Genomic DNA, 24111 nt, shown 5'->3' with positions numbered 1-24111 from the left:
ATTCATCGGTTGAGACATCCGGGGAATCAGAAATTTCTTTCCGATTAGTTGGAGCAATTGGAATCTGCGATCAACACCATGAAGTACTGGTTTCATAGCTGAACGAACATTTGGATATGCGATACTGCTTTTATTGTTTGAATTGAAACTGGTAACATTTGTTAAGCAAAAATAGCAGTGATCATAATTGTTATTAAGGCTCTTGCCAAATCATAGGTACGCCAAAAAGCAAAAGCTCTTCCTTTTAACCACTGGGTTAGTTTAATGTAGCATTTGATGCAGCTACACGTAGAGCCCAGGATGTATCTTTGCCTCCCAAGGGACGGTCAAAATAATGTTTTTTTTTGTCAGTTTTTAACAAATAAGATACTGGTTTTCGTTAACTTTTAATGGTGAATTATCCAACAAACATAACAGAAAAATTTGGAGAATTTTTACAAGCCCAATTTTTATTCATTGTAAAATTTAAAATGTTTTAATTAACGAAAGTAAACTGAAATATCACAGAAATACTTAATTATAAAAATAATAGAAGGTATTCTTAACTACTTAAAATTGTTTCAACGCGCGTGCGCACACACACAAAAGAACTCATATTGAAGAAAATTTTATCACATTTTATTATTCACTACTTGACATGTCTGGCTTGACATGAAATGACTTCATTTGACTGCTATGAACCAAATATAGGTCTACAGCATGCATCAGAGTATAAATCAGATATGAATAAGCAAACACACAGACATACTAACTTATTTGTATTGCTTGTTCCACTAATGATGGAACAAATAAATTTAAGGGGTTGTAACAAGAATGTAATGCGATTGGTTGTTTCGGAATATATATTCAAATTCAGCAAATAAAATACTATATAGAACACCTACTCCCTTTTCAGTCCAAAATTTTATGTCGACAATGTTGACCAGTAAGCTGGTGAATGGTCAGAGATGGGTTAAGTGTTTATAAAAAAAGTAATTAATTTACATTTTACAAATAATGATTACAGCTAAATTCAAATTAAATTAGAGAATGTATATTTAATTATTAAAATAACATTACAATTATTAATATGATCATTACTGAATAAAGACAAATTCAATGGCTTTGATCATCTGAGAGATTTAAAATTTTTGATTACAGCATCAAAGTAAATATTTACTCTTTCATAAAATAAATAAACTAACAGATATGTAAAATTTTAAATAACAAATATCTTCTTTTCATGAAGTAAATATAGTAACCCAAACATCATTACTAGATAACAGTGTATTTAAAAAGACCCCAAAAAATAATTTATTCATTTCTTGGGCTCTACTTCAACTGAAATAAAAAACATTAAATGAATGTTATACATTCTGAAACTCTTTAATAAATTTAGAATTGTTAATTTTATCTGATATACTCTAATATTTTCTTGTACAATTTTTTAAATTTGTTATTGCTTAGTATCTATAAAAGTTTGTATTCTTTTCTATTAAAGAATATTCAACATAAGACGTTTTACATCCTGGAACAATTATAATCTGGGTACAAACTATATCAACATTGGGGTTTTTACATATTTTATCACCTATAAAAAAATCCACTGATAACATTTATATATTGAATACTCAGATTTAAACTAGGACACAAAAATAATAAAAAAGTATTTCTAAACCTGATCTTATGTTTGCCTTTCAGTTAATCTTATTATTGTTAAACTTATTATTGTTACATTTAACTGAGAGAGTTAAATGTACAATACTAATAAGTATTACTTTGATCTGGCAGTGAAACTGACATGAAACATTTTTTGTTTTTGCTCAAAAAATGAACCTCTTAGAAAATAAACCCAAGAAGTATATCTAGGATTAAACTAATAATTATTTAGTATTGGTTTTATAATAATAAAACTCCAAATATAACAAAATATCTATAACAAACTGTAAATCTTATGAATTCTATAGGTCTCTATTGCACAAATGGTATAATTCTTTACCACATAGTTGATGAGGAGACTGAAAATATGATCAGAAATTTAAATAGTAATGTTGTATAAGAAAGGGGGTAGAGCACTTAATCTAAAAACAATAGAACTCATCAATTTGTAATGACAATTTTTACTTTCCTTATTGCCTGTTTGAAAACATCCGATAACAGATAGAGGAATATGGGATACTACCAGAAATAAAAATCAAGCTGGCTTTCATTCAAATATACTATAAACCAAGCATCTATGTTACAATCGATTATGAATTTATGTCTATAATCAAAGGGATAAAGAGTTATAAGACTCTTCAGTTGATGTCAAGGTAACCTTTGATTCTGTTTCACATGGGTGTGATGATTATAAGAGTTCAGAATCTGTGTATACAGCCAAGCAGCAATATTTTAAAACGAAATACTCATATCAGCACCTATAAACATTTCAAGGAGGGTTTTAAGGGAAATTTATCAAACTCACTATCATTCACCATATATACTTCTGATGTGGATGCTTCTTTAAAAACAGAGTTAGGAGGAATCACAGCATATGATAAATAAATGCAATTCTATACAGATGATAAAATAATTCTGAATAATTATCAGGCAAATGCTTGAAATGAAATACATAGAATATCAAGAAACATTTAATCTAATTGTAGCCATTAACAAGAGCAAAGTGTTGACCATTTTACTGGGGAAGACAGAAAAAATATTAAAATTTTGTTATGAGCTAGGGAGACTAAAATCTATCAGATTATTATTAATATCTGAGCAGTTTATTTATGTTACATAATGTTGGTTTCCAAAAACCTATACTAAAGCAGTACATAAAGCTAAAAATATGTCTGTGATAATTTTAGGGATGTTAGTAAAGGCAGACATACAGGCAGCAAAGACTATGAAACTTATCTCCTTACTATTACAATGGTCAAAGTTGTGGGAAACAAGATAATTAATAAAGTTATTAATAAGCTCAGCTTCACTTTTACTGCAGAAACATTGTGCTGCAGAGAGCACAATATCAAATAAGCTTCTATTCTTATAACCCTGTTGGGCTGTTGGGAATACTTCTAAACACTGCAGGATAAATATTTTGTATAAGCATACAAGGCCTTGTAAAAGCCTATTTAAGTTATTATCAGTGATCTCTGTAAAGTAGATGCAACCGTGATAACATAGGGGAAGCCACAACCAAAAATAAAAAAATATTAAAAATCTAGCATGAAAAATAAAATTGCTAAATGTCAAAAGGTAGAAACATAGTTTTAATCAAACGTTTAAATCCAGATGCAATCCACATCAGACAACATCAATACATTGTTGCCCAAGATATTTTGTACGTTAGGCCTTAGTTTAAACAGTTCACAAGGAGACGGTGCACCATTGGTTGGCAGTAGCAGCGAACAGAAACTGGTGCGTCAGTCTCATCAGATATCAATGAGTGAGCCTTGTAAGCCCTATTTGCAAAGAGCAAATAATAACCTTCTTGCGATGGTTATTCCTACAGGAAGAGCTCCACAGTGACACAGTGTTTATAACTGGATGAAGTTTACTGTTGAAGATAGCACTGCCACTCATGATGAACACCACCCTGTTCAGAAAAAAGACAAGTTTGTTCAAAACAACATGATTAGTGAAAGAAGGCTGCAAAATAGGCATCTTTTGCCGCACAATCAGTGCACAAAATTCCAATATGACTAGGGATCCAGCAGAAGCTCATGGTTGTGTTACGCTGAGTCATTTCAGAGATAACAGACTGCAATATCACAGAAAATTGAGTATTTGGAGTACATGTTACTAATTGCTTGCAAGACACTCATGAAATCTAAACAGACAAGTACGTGTCAGAATGTTGGGCTAAGTAAATTTAAGGTCTTGTTAATAGCATACAGCTCCATGACAAAAACATTGGTGATACTGGGAAGGAAAAACATGTATATCATATATGGCAATCAGAGAGATGGCTCACCAGTGTGCCTAGCAGACTTACCACAGGGGCTTGAGTGAAACATACCTGTAGGGAGGTGTGAAACATACTGATAAATGAATGATGGCAACCGAAAAAGCATAAACAGCATTACCACATCTACAGCCATCTGTATCAACTAAAGAATCTGGATTCATGCTATTTACTATACTGAAAAATTTTTCTTGATACATGATTCATGTCCTTTTTTTCAATCAACAGAGACTAAGGCAATAATTCATGAGGGAGGGCTGCCAAGTGGGTAATAATGTGAATAATAGGAGGTAATTGTATATTTGGAGATGAGAAAAGCTGATGTGTTCTGAAGGATAGAGGAGCAGTAAATCTTGGCCGTTTCTCATATGATTACTGCAATAAAGACAGGGTGATTTAGTTGTGTTTTAATGCGACCAACATAAGATGATATCATTTGGTTCCATCTATTCCATAGCGATGGCTCACCACTGTACCTAGTTGACTTACCATAGGGGCTTGAGCGAAACACACCTACAGAGAGACGAATAAATAAATGATTCACTGCATCGAGCATTTTTAGAATGGTAGCCCATGCGAATTAATAAGCCATGTACCCATAGTCTCTATGGAATGGATCAGAGCTGAGTAAGAAGTGCTACATGCAAATTTGATCAGCATCCCAACGAGTATTAGATAGAACTCTCAACATGTCTAGCATTTTTAAACATTTTACCTTCAGGTCCTTTAAATGTGTTATCCATTTAGTAGTTGGCCAAACCACATTCCTAATAATCTAACCCACATGCATGGTTCTACTGGTTCACAATGAAGAAACAGTTGGGGGTCAACATGTTTCCTCAAAACATGAAAAGCAAATTAAACTTCATTTTCTTTGGAGAAAACGTGAATCCAGTTGTTTTACATTACGATTCTAAATGGATTATTGTGTTTTGGAGCAGCCTCTCACTAGTAGCTAAAGTTCTACATGCTACATAAATAGAAAAATCTTTTAAAAATAAAGAACACAACAGGTTTTCACATGCAGTTTGTTATAGTATTTATGGCTACATCAAATATGGTAACATTTAGGACACTGCCCTGTGGTATTCCATTTTCTACGTATAATTTTTGGATACCATCATTCTAACTCTAACTTGAAAGGACTGACTATTGAAACCCCTGATAAATGCAAGGGAATTTCCTTACATACTCCATTCATGAGTTATTTAGTATTTCTATCCTCAAACCTGCATCATACACTTTTGCATATTGAAAAATACAGCAATATTGGTGATGTAGGAAGGTGTTCTGAATGACAGATTGAAAGGCAACTGCGTGATTGATAGATGATCTACCTTGGAAAAATTTCACACACTAGACAATGGTTTACCATTTGTTCCATTAATTGCACAAGGTTAAGGAGATAGGACAATAACTTGAGGAGTACGATTTTCTTTACTAGGTTTCAATACAGGAATCACCTGCTTCTGATCAAGAATCTGGAAAAACCAGATCAGAAAATATTTTATTATAGATACACAAAAGATGTAATGCAGTATCCAAGGAGGTGTGCTAACATATTAAACCTGACATCATTTCCAAGGAAAGTGTCACACGAATTATTCAAGGCATACCTTAGCTCATTAAAAGAAAAGGGTATGTTTAATTCATTTTATGAGTAAAATCAGAAATGGAATATTTTCTACCTGTAACTTATCTTACAAACTCAGGACAATATGATGATGTAACTGAAACTGACCTAAACAACCTTCCAATCTTGTTTGCCACATCAACTGGCATGGTAATGACGATTTCACTGCTTTCCAGTATCAGTAGTCATCTGTGGTTGACTACTGATCGACACATAGCTTGAACCTTTCTCCAGACAACTGATAGATGTCCAAGAAATGTTATCGACATAAATCATCCACAACTTCCATTTAGCACATCCTGACCCTCGTAGGGGAAGACACCCCTCTGCCTCCCCTTCTATTCCAAGCCCTTATGGGCTTTACTGGAGGTCATCTTTGAAACCTCAACTTTTGACATATTCCAATCCACCTCAACCAGGATGCCACCAGTGACATTGCCATTGATGTACTACTATTTAATGAACTCAAACAAAACAGAGTCTTAAGTAAGACTGAAAGGACCTAACTAAACAAATGAATTGAATTACCTACACATAGAAGGTAAAAGTGAGTTCAACACACAGAATGAAACAAAGAAAAATAACATGGAAAAATAACAACACAGAAACAGTGAAACACAACAAAACAAAGGACAAAAACAACAACAAAAACATCATTTATAAAACAAAACATAAACAAATACAGAATACAAAAGAAATCCAAGCAGAGTTCTAGATCCCCTCAGCAAACCTTTTCTTTCCTAAGTACACTATAAAACTTTCCACTATTGCCCATTTGGCCTGGCTCCTCCAGTTTACACGAAGACTGACCTGATAAGATCAAGCTGACAGATGATCTCTACGCATTAACTTGTACTTCGAGCATTCATAAAGAACATGGTAGGTGTCATCCAATTGTCTACACTTAAGACACATCCCAGAATCTACCAGGCTGAATTTCTGCAGTCTGTCCCTAAAAGCACCATGGCCGGAAAGAAAGTGCATCACATATTTATTAGAGTGTACCCAAGAAGTGTCCCACAAACTAACAACATTTAGAGAGAGATCATGTGTATAATGCCCACCATCTGTCTCATCCCATCTGGCCTGCCACAAGACACTGCCATGTTGAATTTCATCTGAAGTCAACTCACTGGACTTCTTAGCAACATACCGCTGTTTCTTCTTAGATGCAATCAAGTTTATCGGTTTCACGCCTGCTATCACCAAAACTGCCTCCTGTGAAATAGTATGGTAATCACCCATTATCGTTAACAATATTAGGTATTGAGTCTTTAATAATAGGACCTGATAACTTTTACATTTTAGCCTATTCATGCAAACAGGCACCGCATAGAGCATAATAGCCTTGCACATGCCTTTATATAGAATGCTCATGGTCTTAAGACCCCAATCAGGACTGACTTCACGTCGAACACCAAAGAAGGCATTGCAGGTCCCCTCAGCAACATATTGAAGGTGCTTCTTAAATTGCAGTTTCTCATCAAGAAACATCCCGAAGTACTTTTGAACCTGAACGTACTTTATATGCTGGCCCGGCATTTGAAACACGGACACACCAACTCACTATCAAATGGCCTTTGAGGAGCATCATCATGGTCTTTCCCGGGCTAAACGTCATCTTGTGTTGAAGACCCCACAGCTCAAGCATCCTGCAAGCCCAAGTGACTCAGAGTTAACAACCTACCTCTGCAAGCATCCCTCAACCAGCAGGAGCCCATCGTCAGCATAAGCCACACTGAAACACTCTACGGCAAACAGCCCTCGTGTTGCAGAAGGCGCAGAGCAATTCAGTCATAGGTCTTCAGGTGGAATTATGTAAAGCCCTGTGCTGATCCCTTAGTGCATTCCTGCAATCTTCATCCCACCAAGGAACACAGCAGGCTGCCTTGGTTTTCCAGATGTTAAAGGGATAATTAATTTGTGCTATTATGTATCAGGTGTATAATCTTGGAAAGTTGGTGGATTGCGCTACCACTCTTGTCGTACCGGCCAAAGGAATCCTTGTATCCAATCCAGTCTGCTTTCTGAACCACCCATCTGCGTGGCTGACTGAGGCAAATCACTATACTAACTGAGATAACAACCGGTTATCATGAAGCAGCAAACAGTATTAAAGGATCTTATTCCTTTATTGGGATTTCAATATTCTCACTGTGAAAATGGAGACTGCAAATAAACATTAATATTCATACCCATTTGTTGTATATAAAAACTCTGCGTGCAGATTTTGGGGGAAATCTGTGATAATAACTGGGTTTGTTAATAAAAGAAAACCTTTGTCATAGCAGTATAGTAAAGGCCATGAATCTTGAAGATTAGCATTGAGTCAACTGAACCAGCTGACATTCTATTAACTTAAGGTATGCTACAGAATCGTCTATACACAATTATTATTTCTTTCATGTTAATAATATTATTTAATTACAATAATTTATAATTCACTTTCAACTGATAATGTACAGGTATGATAATGTATGTACTTTATGAAAAAAAATCAGTTAATATTTTTCAGTTAATATTGTAACATGATTATTGCTGAATCAGTGATGAATTAAATTAAGTGTAAATAACTGACGTTATATAAATTGTTTTAGATCTTTAGAAAAATAAAACACTAAGCTACTGCACATTTTACACAAATTTAAATAATATGAGATGTGGCTATTAAATAACGAGACTAATGCTTTAAAATATTTTATTTAAATTTATACACATTTAGATATTATCACCTTCAATATACACCCCTCTATCCCTAAAATACTCCATGCCAATTTTCCATTGTTCAAAATCTTCAAAATTTTCCACTGGTCTGAAATCTTGTTCCTTTTAATCTCCATTAAAAGGAACAAGATTCCCTGACCTTGGGAACAGATTAAATTCACATGGTGCCAGGTCAGGCAAATAAGGAGGATGGTCTAACACTGGGATGTTATACTTGGCTAGAAACATCTTAACAAACAATGCAGTGTGAGTCGATGTGTTGTCCTGATGAAGAGGCACAATTCCACAATTTGAGTTATTTTTTTCTTATTTTTTCATGGAGTTGAGCAAGGACCTTGAATAAAGACAGAGTAGTTAACCAAGACTCAGATTACCAATTTTTTCAATATTTTTATCAGTTTTTGACGTGGAAGGGCGACCTGAGCAAACATAATCTTCAATATCTTCTCGGCCATCTTGGAAACACTTACAACACTCAACAATCCGCGTATGTTTCAGTAGTGGTTTTTCCAAGTTTCATATGAAATTTCAGGACAATTCTTCGCTCTAATAAAACATTTACCATTTCTTTGGCAAAACAAAAAAATATGTTATTCAAACGAGAATTCATTGAGAATCATGAGAATTCATGAGAATCCTATTGAATCTTTTAAATATACCAGCAATTTCAGAATGGCGGGCAAGGCAACTGTTTTTCTTTGAGATGAAATTTGTTTACAATTCTTCTCACTATGTACATGTCAAAATCATCTAGGCCTGTTACCAGATTGTTGCAAATTTGATTTCTTGGTGTACTGAAAGAAGTAGAAGCCTCTGATGGGTTTTGTTATATTTTTTCTAATTCCTTTTTCTGTTTCCTTACTCTTTGAACTTGAGATCATTATACTTTACACACCAGATGCTGTTCTTTCTTCACACTTTTGAATTGGAATAATATGCTTGTCATCTCCCAACTTTCCAAATTTACTTCTTCATCTTTTATGAATTTGGCAAAGAATTCATTTTTTAACTACAAATCAAATAAAAATTTAACACAATATACACTCTATTATAAATCAAGAAAAGCAAAATGTGGCACTGACAAAATGCACTCAATAAATGAACAAAAATGGCTGAACATTATTATGAAAATCTTTCAACTTTAATATATTCTATAAATAGAATATATATATCACTTGTTTTTATTTTGTATATGATGCTTGCTATTTATGTATGTCTTTACTGTTAGTCAGTAAATTAGAACGATTCATTTATTACAATAACTCATACTTACAAAATTGTGTCACTTAAAAAGGAAGTATCAATTTACTTATCAGTTTTGTCAACATATGCATCATTTGTAATTTTTAATCACTGGGCCGTAAATTATCATAATTTAAATTTAGAAATACCTAATAACATTTTCAACAATAATTACAAGTGAAGAAATTCAGAATAATTTTATTTTAATTGTAATTAATATTATAAAATAAATTATTAAATTACACTTAACATTTATCTGGGATAACAATTTATTTGTAAAAGATTTACTTTTAATGTAAATTGTAAAATGATTGAAAATGATATTGAATCATGAACAAATTTAATTTTCCATTTTGTAAACACTGACATGAGAAATGTTTGTAGAATTGGTTGATATACCAGCACATTAGCTGCTTGATTACAAGCTTCATTCAAATTTCATGCTCTATATATCTCAGATTAATGGAATTGATGCAGAATATGATATTATGAACTAAGCCACATACAGAAACACTGATACAGCAATGTAAATGTTTACTGTTTGTTGTTGACAAAGTATAAGGTTTCAACTCAATTTCCAGAAATATTTTCATCCTCAGCTGGAAAATCAGCTGCATAAATTTCTGATAAAAAAAAAATTAGATGCATTTTCCAACTAAAAAAAGCATTCAGTGTGAGAAAGGAAGACATTTTGAATCTTAACAAACTACGACCAATAAAGTGAAACGTTCAAGCATGCTTATTTGGTTTCTGAATATTTTTTTAGTAATCTTAATTAAAATGAGTATGAAAATAAATCATACTAATATTAATTAGAAATAATTAAATATTTAGATGTGTAATTGTAATTATTCTAATGTCCTTGCCGCAGGAAATTCAGCTGAAGATTCTACAAATAAAATTTTTTTTATTTTTGTTCAATTTTTCTAAATTATATTTTTAGGAATAGTTTTTTTTGCACATTCACACATAATTGTGAATATGAATTAAAGTGTGTGTGTCATCATTTTACCTTCATATATGCAACAGAAACATGAACATTGAATTATAGAAAGTACAGAATAATTTCAGCTGCAAGTATATAAGATAAGAATTAGAGTTATAAGGAGTATAGCATCTAATGAAGATAGAGAAGGTTCACAAAACAAATAACTATATTAAATTAAATATTTCCCAACATACCTGCAACTGTAGCTAAGTAACCACAGTAACCGCCCATTGTCTCAATAACAAACACACGTCTCTTTGTTCCCTGGGCAGACTGACGAATACGATCACATATCTATAATAAAAAATTGATTAATCTCAAAATATATAAACCAGTACATAAAAAACTACAAAATATGTTAAATCATTAGATTACAACAAAGAAAACCACTATTAAGATAAGTAGAAAAAATATACAGCAAGAGAAATAACAAAAATAAAGTAAAGGATAGTGATTAAAATGATAAAAAATTGGAGATTGAAGCAGAAAGTGTCTTGGTAGCTTGAAGATTTCATTTTTCCTTGTACTAAACCAGATAAATTCATATGATTCCTTTCTGGTTATAAATTTTGATTAGAAAGATAGGAATTACTATTAACTCAACTGAATGTCAGAAATAATATTCATTAGACTTTTTCAAAATTTATTTTAATGATTTGGCCTTACTCCCAACTTCAATATTAGCTATGAAACCTTTAACTCCTAATGACTTTCTAAGCTACTTATTTTTTTTTCCGCCATTAAGTATATGGATTTTACCTGCTCTTTATTAAGGTTCTTTAATTTATTACTTAACAGTCTCTGTGTGTGGTTTTAAATAATTGACAGGTGTTTTTTTTTTTATCAGAATAATAATCTGAATATATACTGAGAAAGAAGTAATTTTTTGACTTAAACTCATCATTGTACACAATCTTAAAAGGTAAAGATAAAAATAGTTTTATATTTCAAATGATCTATTTAACATCTCTTTTTTTTAAATAAACTTAGCTTAAAAATTAATATTTTTTAAAATTAATTCTATTGTCTTATTACAACTGATTTTATTACTTTCTGATATTAATACATTATTTTGGGAATTTTACCATTAAATGAAAACATTAAAATTAATAGAAAGAAACAAATGGTTTTTGATAATAAATAATAAATTATTTATCAAAGTATCAGCTTAAATAACTGATTAAAATGGAGGAAAGTAAATTAAAATGAGAGGAAATAGAAACAAGAATTAGATAACCGGGAAACTTATTTATTTACAATAATGTAAAACAGCTTTTTATAATTTTAAATTTATTAAAAATTCTATTTTAAGAAATTTTTCTCTTAAGATAAGATTGGTTATCCCCATTTTATTAAATACAATTTCTTTGATTTGTTTACAGTTTATGCAAGCTCTACAGAAAGATATTAGGTTGTGGTGGGCAGTCTGAGTTAGAGGATTCAGTAATTTAAGCTGTTTTTAAGTTAACTCTACACCTTCAAACGGGTTTGCCTAAAACTATAACTTCAAATTTTTAGTTAATAATTTTAAAGAACTATTACAGATCAAAATATTATTTTTGTTACTGTTTTATAAGTTTTAACTATTTCAATACTACCCATTTTTTCTGTTATTTTTATTAAGTAATTAGTTTTTCCACCAATCCTTAAGATCTTAGACAAACAATGTTTTTGTAAACAGATTTAGGGGTTTTTTAGTTTTGAATTTATCTCAATATCAGTTACAAGGTCTGTTCAGAAAATAACTTTATTTTTTTAATCTTTATTATTAATTTTACAGATTATTGGTCTTTGTCCCCTTCAAAGAATTCCCCTCCCCTACTCACACACTTTTCTCAGCAGTCCTGGATAGCTTATTTGAAATAGCCTTTAAAATCCATGACGAATCTCTTTAATGTTATCAATAGTCTCAAAATTGCGTCTTTTCATCACTGATTTTAATTTTGGAAATAGGAAAAAGTCGTGCAATGAGCCAGATCTGGCAAGTAGGGAGGTTGAGGGAGGACAGTTATCTGAGTTTTGGTACAAAACTGATGAACTGATAAATGCTGAGTGTGCAGGTGCAGTGTTGTGGTGAAAGAACCATGAGTTGTCTCGCCACAACTCCTGGTCTCATTTTGTGAATTTTTTTCAAAACGCACAATTCCATTAAAATCGAAAAAACAAAGAGGATCACTTTGACATTGGATTGAGACTGATGTGATTTCCTGGGGCGTAGAGATGCTTTACAGATCCATTGTGATGATTTAAACCTGTCTCAATGTTGTAGCCATAAACCCAGCCTTCATCTCCCTTTATGATCCTTTGTATGAATGTTTCATCATCGGCTCATTCATGAAGTTTTCAATGAACGTCCACTCTATATGCTTTCTGCTGTACGAGCAACAAACTTTGCTGCACCTCGATGCAAGTTCAATTTTTCAGTCAAAATATCACGGTATGACCCAGTTGAGATGCTAATCTCTTCTGCAGGTTCTATGACAGTCGATCGGCAATTTGCTTTCACCAGATCATTGATTTTCTGAATGCGGGTGTTATCAGTTGAAGTTGAAGGCCTTCCTGGTCGAGGGTCATCTTCAATCAACTGACAACCACTTTTAAGTTGTGAAAATCATTTGTAAAATTGCGTGCGACCCAAAGCATCATCTCCATAAGCTTGTTTCAAAAGTTGAAATGTTTCTGTGAAAGTTTTATCCAGTTTCATGCAAAATTTTATATTGTATCGTTGCTTTGCTACTGACAGTTACACAGTGCATTCAAATAACAATTACACAAGAATTATATCAACAATCCAAGAACATGTAATTACAGAGGAAGTTATGCGGAACATAATGCTGCCAACCGCTTGTCACTAAATATCTCTGTTAACGCATAATTGAAAATATTAGGTTATTTTCAGAACAGACCTTTTATTTCTTTCCTTGTGTGAAGTAAAGGTATTTGAAATATTTACACAAAATACCTCAGTGATTTCATTAAGAGCAGTATCGCATCCTAAGGAAAAATCAGTACCAGGAACATTATTACTGATTGTTGATGGTATAATAACTATGGGTATACAAAATTCCTTAAATTTCTCACGGGCTGCAGTTAACTGAAGAGCTCCTTGATAAGCCTGTAAACAATGAAATAAACTTTTAGTTGACCAGAAATAATGTAACTAAAATTTTAAATACAAAGTTATGATTAATGCATTAAAATTCAAATTTAATGGATCTGATTTTCTTCAAATAAAAAAGATCTCATTATAGCTATACATATATATACAGACACGCAAGTGCATTTGCACATACACATACACACACACACACACACACACACCAAGGAACAAAAACAAACTTCTACCTGACCTGAATCATAAAGGGATGTACCAAAATAATGGTATGGTGCTTTATTAGACAAAGCCAGGCCTTCCAGACAGATTAATTTGAATAATAACAGAATGGAAAAAATAACATAACAGATGTTCAAACCATGGCTTTGCAACTAATGATTCAAAGTAGCCTGTTTCAAAGTATTCAGATAGAATGAATTCATACCTTTTACGAATTCACACTAATAAATCATTAGAAGTAAAGAACATGTTCTTTACACACAGAACTATCCTTTTACACAAAAGTGGATGCATACAGTTTTATGTATCAAAGACAAAAACTTATTAACAGAAAGTATAATAATGATAAATAATAATTCTTGAATCAATAATAAATCCTATTATATTTGAATAGATTTATATTTCAGTAATTATAGCTAAATGTTTTCTTTCTTAAATAAGTTTGGAGTTTATTATTTATAAATCTTACTGTCAGCCTCACTTATATAACTATATGAAAATCCATAGGTCACTTTCTTCCTTAACATTCAGAAACTTGACCAGCAATGATACATTAACAAAAACTACTTAAGAGTAAATAGATGTACAAACTACTAATTTTAATAGTTTTTAAGAAAAGCAAATACCTCAAATCCTCCAATGATAAGAAGACCATTTATTTTATATTCACCTAAACGTTGTGCAATCATTGGCAATCTCTCATTAGGTAAAGTACGTTTTGTTCCAAGATTTGCACCACCTTGACCAACCCAACCTGTTACATCAGGCCAGTGCAACTCTTGTATCTAGAAATATAAGAAAATAAAGATGATAGTTGTTACAAACTCTAATCTTTTATGCTTATTAATAAAATTACTTTTTTCTTTCAAAAAATATTCTACAGTAAAAACAACCAAAAATAGTTATGTGCAAAACCTATTTTACAAAAATGAAAAATGATGTTATTTTCTACTCTTACTAGATCAAGGCTCTAAATTAACCAAATCTGTTGTTGAAAATGGAGACTAAATTCATTTTTAAAACACAATTATTTGTATTTAAATATGATGGATTTTTTTAATAATTATGAACATTACATACATACATATATATATATATATATATATATATATATATATATATATATATATTAGCATATGCATCAAAGTAATAAAAGATAAGAATAAATATTGGTAGGGGGGTAAATAATATAATATAATACAAAGTAGGAGCTCTATTATCCTACAAATAAGTTAGAGAAGCAATTAAATATATGAAAAGAATCACTGTGAAGAGAGATGAAATATCAATAAAAGTGTCAGTACAGCATTATTAAAATTCTGCAATTTATTGTTAGCTCAGTCAAACCAATTTATGAATAAGTATGCTAATTCAAATATCTGGCATTAAAATTACTTGCTGAGAAGCCAAGAAAGTTAACTTTGTTAATAAAATAATAAAACACTAACAATCAAAATAGTCTCTACTGTAGGAGGGTTTGTTAGTAAAGTTCTTGGCCTGATAAAAAAAAAAACCAAAAATGTTGTCACCTTACAAAAACCAAAATTTTCAGTGTAATTGAAAATTACACCTTTCAATTTGATACCCTCAGTATAATGCAATTTGTCCAACTCTCCAAAATAAGCAATAGTCTCAGCTTTGATCTCATCATTTGAAATGAATCTTCATTAAACAACCTATTACTTTAGTCTGGGAAGAGGAAGTAATCACTGGGAGCCAAATCCGATGCATATAGAAGCACTTTGAAGCATAGGTCATGAAATTTTGCAGCAATAACCTCAGGAGTGTATGTAGGTGCATTATTATGGTGAAATAGGACTTTCTTTTTAGCCAGAAGTGGACATTTAACCTGAACAGCATCCTTTAATTTGACCAGTAGCGAAACATAATACTCCTGGTGATTGTCCTGCTTTTTACCAGGTAGTAAAACTGTAGCTGTGAGTTTTCCTTCAGATGAACTGTTTTTGCTTTCTTTGGTTCACTTTCAACTGCTCCCACCCAATGTTTGGTTATTGTTTGGTCTCTCTGATGTGTATTGTAAATCCATGTTTCATCTACTGTTATAAAACATTGAAGAACATAGCAGAATTTTAAGTGAAAATATTCTTGAGAAGTGTTCAGTCAGATTCAGCTCATTTTTGGTTGCTGTTAAGAAAAATGGCATTCATCGAATGGAAATTTTTGTATACCCAAAACGTGTAAATGTAGTGGACACGGTCTATTGAGATGATTACAATGTCAGCAAATGTCACTTTACAATGTCATTAAATCTCACTTTACAACGTCAGGTCATTTAATACATCACTGCAGATTTTTGTGACAATTTTGTTGGTTGTAGTGGTTTTTGGGCATCCTGAATGTTCATCATTTTGAACGGATGTACGACATCCATTTTTTTACTGTTGAAAATGAAGGGGAAGAATCCTTTACATTGGAATCTCTCATTTTGTATGTCAATCAGGATTAAACCTATTTAAAACAAAGTGCTTTATAATTGTCTGAACTACAAAGTTATCCATTTTTCAGAAAATGTCAAAACTTGTTTACTATACTCAGTCACCACAAATGAGCAATTACACTTATTCATTCAAACTTCACAGCAAGCCATCTAAAAGATTTTACTTGACAAATATCATTGTCATTTTGTCATACTTGCAACATCTCTGCATCAGGCCAAGAACTTTCTGAACGACCCTAGTAATAATATTATATGATTAGAGTCATTCTATAATTCAGTTTTTTATTTAAAATATAACAGTTTATATCACAACAGTTAACCAAAAAGAATTATAAGAATATAGAACATATAATAATTACTTACATATCCAGCAACTAAACCTTCAACACCATCATGAATTCCATAAACAGTATCTCCACGATAAATGCAGCTACGTACAAAAGAACGAACAGCTGCATTCATACCACAAGCAGGAGCACCAATATGCATAACAGCAAAGTTAAACCCTTCCTTAAATAAAAAATTATTACATTGCAAAAGTGTAAAAGATAGATCTCAACTTACTAAAAGATTCAAATATTTTTCCACATTAGTTAATTCTGTACTAGATGATTTATTATTGAAGAAACATTATGACTGAATGAGGTGGCTGACATTTCCAAAAAGGTAACCCCATTAAGAAATATACATTTTAACTGCTTTAAATTTTTCTTAAATAATTTATTTTTTCCAAAAGTTGTAACATAATATTTACATCATGAAATACAATTGATTTTGTGAATAGAATGAAATTACAGCATTTTTATAAGCCTATATCTACAATATATAATACAGCATAATTATCTATCTAAAAACAACTAGTTTATCTAAGAAGAAATATCTGCTTTTGGAGTAGCAGCAGATCAAAGTAAATGAAAATTGTTATAATTAAACTAAGTACTGAAAAATGGTTGCGACCTGGTTGGCAAGAATAAATAATAAAAAAACCATTAACATTTTATTCCATTTAACACAAATGGTCAAATCACCAGTAACCATTTCTTCAAAAATAATGTTTTTACAACTACTTAAAGCATAATTCTTTAAGTAAAAGAATTTCAAATTATTACATCTAAATATAGAATATATTAGAAAGCTGATATACACACCCTATTACATTTGCCTAAAACTGTATAATCCTAACATTAAAATAATATCTATTAAAGCATCATTTAAATAAAATAAAATGATTTTGCTTTTGAAAAAATCTTCATTTTCATAATGAAGTAGCTAAACTTTTATCATCCAGCAATACAGATTCTTATTATCACACATTTAACGTGTACATGTATCTACACTGAAATGGTACAAATACCATTTAGGAAAGGTATTTCTATATGTATTAGTATCTATACGTAAGATATTGAACAAAGAAATTTTAATTAGTACAAAAAAAGAAAAAATTGATTTCTAAGTGGGAATTTTTAGGTTTTTTAATTTTAATAGTCGTTTTACAGTTCTGCAGGATATAATATAAGTGATAGTGTATAAAATTTATTTAGAATAGTGTATACAAATTCGATACAAGCTAAAAGAAAGCATCACTAAAGAAAGGTTCATTAAAATTTAAGACAGTTTTAAGAGAGTAGTAGAGTAAGCTAATAAACAAACTTCAGTGAAAATTATTGATATTAAGAAAGATAATAAATAACATTATAACTATTTGAAAAACTGTCTATCTAACATTAAAATGTTAGGGATATAAAAGCTAAATTTCTTAAGGAAAAAATTTAGTTTAATGAACTGAAATATAAATAGGCCAGTATTAAAAAAAATACAATAATTCTTTCAAGACAGTAAAAAAAAATCTCTTTTGGCATGCCGGAAGGTGGAGCCAGATTTCACCAGTGCTAAGTAGAGGATAAAAAAGATTTCCTCCTTAAAGTTAAAAAAAAATTCAAAGTTACTCAGTACAACAATGGTTCCATGTGAAAAAAAGTTTCACATGTTCAGCATACTACAGCCCCCATCTTCTTACAATTCCAGCAACATTTTGGTTATCCCTTGCCATAAGGGTTGGTTATTATCAAAAATTGTTTTTCATAACGACCACTTTAAACCAATTCGATACTTGCCTATTAATGGAGGTATGATTATTTTTTGTCTTAAACCCCATTTTATTCACCCCCTGGGCCAATGGTTGGTGATATCAGAAAACTTTACTTGGATAAGTTTTAGGCACTTATCCAAAGAATTGTAGAAACTATAAACAAATTCGATATTTTTCTTAATATGAAAGTTATAGTTTTTGAAAAAGGCCCCCCCCCCCCCATTTTCACCCCCATGGTCCGAATTTGCCCATTAACAAACTTGACCAAGAGTTTGGGTTGTTATATTTTACGTATGACTTTGAAAGTGATTGGCACAAAATTACAGCAGTTATCGTGTCCACAAGAAAATTAAATATATATATAATTATAAAAATGTATATATAAAATTTTGAACTGATGGTGACGCGAGAATATGTCAAATTTTTCTGGAAGTTGAATCATGGTACCAATTACAACAGGTAGCTGTTTTCTTATGAAATTTACCTAAAAGATATAACACAGCCATTTTGGGATCTTTGTTATTCATATTATTTACCAATGGCTTAAGTTATCAATTAGGTGCCTTAAGTACCTTCGGTAGATAAAACCTCATTGCTTGGGGAAGAAAAATATTTAGTATAATAAAAATACAAAGGATATATCTACATATATCCTATAAGGCATATTATATATGCCATCATAAACTGCACATTTTCTACATAGCAGCTGATTTTGAAAATAAAGGCTAAATTTCCCTAAAAACAAAGTCCTTGAACTTTTTCAATCATCTTATTTCAATGAATTTTAAATTTAATATATATCATAAATGTTAAAATTTCTATTTCTATCTCACAATTTTAATAACATCAAACTCAAACACAAACACACACTCACAACCTAAAAGAATATAAGAAAATGAAGTAACAGATATACCATCTCAGGTCTAGGTATTGAAAGTCGTGGAGGTTGCAATCGTGTTAGCATCTTGTATGTTTCTAGATTTCTCACAAAACTCCTAAAAAAGTTGGTTGAAAAAAAAGCAATTAGAAAATATTGAATTCAACATGATATACAATTAACCACTAAATTATACCTACACAAGTTATTTCTTAAAAGCTATTATAAAAATAAGATGTATTGTCGCTGTTCATGAAGCATTTTTGATGTTGCAATTCTGTGTTAATAGGCATTACATTATCATAAATGAATCAATATTTTAATCAAATTATATTATAAATTATTAATCTAATGAAATTTAAGTATCAAGAGATTTAATCAAAATATCTGACTATTATAATCTGGATCCCTGAAACACTAGGAAAAACTAAAAGAAATTACAACATTGTTTTATTTCAAGTAGCACTGCACTACAAGCCTCTCTATCCTATTCTCTTCAATCAGAACTGTCTATATTAGTAAATATCTAATAGTATAATTAATAGTATAATTCTATATACTATATTAGTAAAAATTATTGCCCTTAAAAAGAATACAAGGGCAAATATTTTATCTCAAACATTTTTTAAAAAGTCCTGTTTTTAAAAAGTTCAACACATTGTTAAACTTTGAACAGAGGTTCACTTTCTTGCTAAAATTTTGGATTTTAAACATTTTTCTAACAGTATCGTGCATTCAATAAAAAAAATTTAATACAAATATTAAAAAGAAATGAAGAGGTCTTAAGGTAAATAGAAGAGGAGAGAAACAAAAAAAACCACAGAGAGAAAAGTAGAGGAGGTTATGGCAGAATCATTTAAATAGATGGAATAGGTTGGTGGGTCATGTATATCCAGGTTTAGTTTATTTGGTAGTAGGAGGGATGTGAAGGAGGTAAATTTTATAGATGAAGAAAAATACTGAACATATAAAACAGATAATAAAAGATATAGGCTGACTGAATAAATAAGATGGATTAAAAAGATTACCACAAAACAAAAAGAAGCTCACTCTGGTGAGCTTCAACTAATTTCTGGACGTCAACTTTTTCTACAAAAGCAATTTGGTATTATCAACCCTTTTTCAACTTTTCAAGGGCAAATTCATTCTTGAAAAAGAAAAATAATAATTTTGGATGAAAAAATGTGATTATTCTATTCTTCTACAATGCACCACCACGTTTTTTATGTGATTATTCTATTCTTCACCATAAAGTTTCACATAAGAAGTGATAACTGTACAATGCACCACCACGTTAATGTGTTTTACTATATTAAAACGCCATATGTTTCTTTAAAATATTGCCTCACTCAAAAAGCTCTTAATTATAGTTTGATCTTATTGAATAAGATCAATAAGATAAGCATCTTATTGATGCTTCTGTCCTTTTTTGATTGCTGGTTCCCCCAGCCCCATAATACTGTGCATGGTTCATCACAGATTACATTCTTCCACAATCTGAAACAAAATCTCATACTGACTGATAATTTACAACTCAAAAGATAACTTTCAAATAACCAAAGCTGAAAAATTATCAAAAGACTGTAAAAATAGAGTATTATCTTACAATTCTTTCAGACACTGATTTTCATGAAAATTTGTAATAATCTTATCTAACCCTCTGCTTCAAAAGCTGTATGTTCCTGATGTGTGCTTTTTATTTTTTGGGGATGACAACTACCCCTTGTTAAAAAAATTCAAAAACCATAGATTTAAATGTTTCATAGATTGAAATCATGTTGTAGAATAAACACTCTTCTATGTTGTGGAATATAATTTATGCTGTTTTACTACGTTTCAACCCTTAGAAACCACCTCTTATGATAAAATTAAAAAAAAAAATTAGTTTCAACAGTTTGAAATGTTTTAATGGTGCATTTAACCCTTAAAACTCTTTATGAAAAGTGGTTAAAATTATAGATGTAAGTGTTTTGTAGCTCAAAATAATTTAGATGTGTAAAATAAATATTTTTCCATATTCTGTAACATAATTTATGATGTTACGACATTGCAACCCTTAGAATCCATCCTAATGATGAAAAAGACTTAGTTTTCAACAGCTTAAAATGTTTAAATGGTGCATTTATAATGAATTATAAACTTTTTACAGTCGATGTAATTTATAATTTATTGCAATGAACCTTACAAATCGACCTCGTGATTAAAATTAACGATCATGTTTACTTAAAATTAAAAACTACCACCACGTATTTATTCTTTCGGTTTTGGAAAGTACTGACTACACCATAACAAACGAGACATACATTCACATATATACATGTACAATATATCTATAAAGATCTATGCACAAAGTTCTATTATCCATCAGCAGGTGTTCACCTACAGAGTGCTCCCTCCTTCATCTCTTCTCCTACCTATACTTCATCTATATATATATATATATTTATATACATATAGATATGAGTGTATGAAGATATACTTATACATATGTAGATACAGTTATGTGTTCACCTGTATTCATAAATGCTCCGAAACTGTCTAGAATATAAAAAATTTACATGATCCAAAAATTTCAAAAAAAATTTGCAATTGGTTTTTCAACAATAACATACTTAATTTTTAAGCTACCAGATCACTCAAAAAATCATTTTGCAGGGAATTTCAAGGGCTAAAAGGCATGTAAAGTTCAGATTCCTTGAGCCCTTTGTTTTTGAAATTTTTGAGTTTAAAGGCTTGAGGAAGGTCCTTGCACTCAAATACAAACTTCTAACAGTGATATCTCAATCAATTTTTATTCTACAGAAATAAAAAAAAACAAAATTTTCAGTAAAAAAAAAAAATTTGTACTCTAGCATTTTTTACGTGTTTTCTTAGTGTTTTCATTATTGTGAAAAAAATAAATTTTTTCAGAAATTTCAAAAACGTTTACAAATCTGAATCAACCTTTTTTTCAAATCTAGGCATTCCAAACCGGCCAGACTTCTAGAAAATAATGCAAGTACTTAAAAAAAGTAAATTGTAGAAAGATTATTCCATTTCTGGGGAAAAGTCATTTGTTTCATTGCTGATTATTTTTCTCTGAAAAGGCAAAACAACCTTTCATCATAACTCTGTTAGTTTGCATGTTAATGGCTTTTACCAAAGCTAATTTTAAAGGTATTTTCAATTACTTTGAAAAAATCCCATAAGTTTTCCTTGAAAAATTTTCCGTTTTCCCATTATATACTGTTGAAAAGTTAAACTTTTTTCGGTGAACAAAAATTTATCTTCAATGAGGCATAACTCTATTTGTATTGCATCTACAGAAATAAAAGAAAAAATAAACCAATCTTTGTTATTTTATAAGCTTCGCTTTTACTAATAATGTTTTTGATAAAACATAAGGTTTTTGAGTTAGTTACTCATGAAAAATTGTTCAATGGTTGAATGAAAAATCAACATTTAGTACTGACACTACAAACAATTTTTAGAACATTTTTTGCTTAGAAGTTTTTGAATGTAATTCAAAATAACCACAGAAATCATAATTTCCACCCCTGAGATGGAGTGACACCCAACCCTAGGGTAAAAGTACACATTGCTAACTATATAAAGCTTGGTTCCTTGAGCTATTCCCTAATTACTGTACAAATTTCAAGTCAATCAGTTTTGTGTGAAAGAATTCTGAGCGACAAACACTGGACTAAGACAGTGAGGAAATATAAAATTTACATTTCTCAAGTCATTTTTTATTTATTTATCAGACATCAAAACAGGGATATGAAATGTGATTTTGAACTGAAAATATCTAATAATCAATTAAATACTGAAAAATAACTTTTTTTTTTTACTTCTTTATTAACTTCATGGTACGGTTTTTAAAACATTTATTTATTTTGAGATTAAAATACTTTGAAACAAAGGCATTATTATAATTCAGCAGTAAATCTTATCCCATCTCAGGCTCAAAAGTCTTGAAATAAACTTTTATTGCTATCAATAAAAAATATATATACATACTAAATTTACATACTTTCCTCTAAGTTGAACAGCCAAATCCCATTTTTTTTCTTCCATTGCTTTAGCTACAGCTTTGGTTCTTTCAACACACTCCATAAGAGGAAGCCTAACTGCTTGATTGCCATCTAATGTTATTACACAAGCTGGTGTTTCTGGCGTCGCTTCCATTAAAGCCATTACAGCCTCAGCTCCCATACGACAACCCTTCACATAAAAATAATAAGCCAAAATAATATATTTTAAGATGAAGTAATACAATATATACTATGCTAAACAAAATAGTATTACATGTATATTTTGTTTTGTTGAATATGTTACAATCTTTCCTACTTTTATATGATAATATACAAAATTAATGAATTCACATAAGGAATGAAAATTAAAGTAAGATATTCTTACCTTATGACATATTGTTACTTTAAAACTGACAAATCTGTTTCTAGAGGTACCTCCCACATCAGTTCTTTCATAAAAATATATTAATAGTTAATTACTTACGCAATTCAAGAAATACGATTACTTAAGTTAATATTTATTAAAATATTTTTTATTAAACAATTACTGAGTGAGATACCTATGGAAAAGTGTTACAACTGTTTAAGTGATTTCATTTAGTTTGTATGTGCATAAAAATACTGTTAATTTGTTTTTTGTTTTTTTAATTTTAAACTTAAAAAAATTATTTTACAGCTATCTGTTAAAATCTTTCATAAATACATTTGAAAATTAAAAGTAAACACAGGGAAATTATATTTATTATTAGTCAAGAAATTTTGACTTTAAAAAGAATGAAGGCAAGTCATTGTAATGTATTGTTGTCCATGTTCATTATAAGTACCCTG

The 24111-nt window shown here is 30.6% G+C and overlaps 1 protein-coding gene across 3 annotated transcripts in view; it reads right to left on the bottom strand.

Annotated features, from left to right (window-relative positions):
- Positions 1-24111, bottom strand: part of Pfk (ATP-dependent 6-phosphofructokinase) — a 132819-nt gene that overhangs the window by 26898 nt on the left and 81810 nt on the right. For all 3 annotated transcript variants that reach the window (XM_075354517.1, XM_075354510.1, XM_075354502.1), the window contains exons 8-13: positions 23283-23473; positions 19307-19388; positions 16668-16814; positions 14473-14631; positions 13475-13627; positions 10707-10806 (exon numbers count right to left, since the gene is read on the bottom strand). In XM_075354517.1, the coding sequence (XP_075210632.1) occupies positions 10707-10806; positions 13475-13627; positions 14473-14631; positions 16668-16814; positions 19307-19388; positions 23283-23473 (832 nt within the window). The remainder of the gene's footprint in view (positions 1-10706; positions 10807-13474; positions 13628-14472; positions 14632-16667; positions 16815-19306; positions 19389-23282; positions 23474-24111) is intronic.

Source organism: Lycorma delicatula, chromosome 1, assembly GCF_047948215.1.
Source record: "Lycorma delicatula isolate Av1 chromosome 1, ASM4794821v1, whole genome shotgun sequence".
Classification (NCBI taxonomy): domain Eukaryota; kingdom Metazoa; phylum Arthropoda; class Insecta; order Hemiptera; family Fulgoridae; genus Lycorma; species Lycorma delicatula.
The sequence above is the reverse complement of the archived record's forward strand: the minus strand, read 5'-3'. Positions and strand labels throughout refer to the sequence as shown.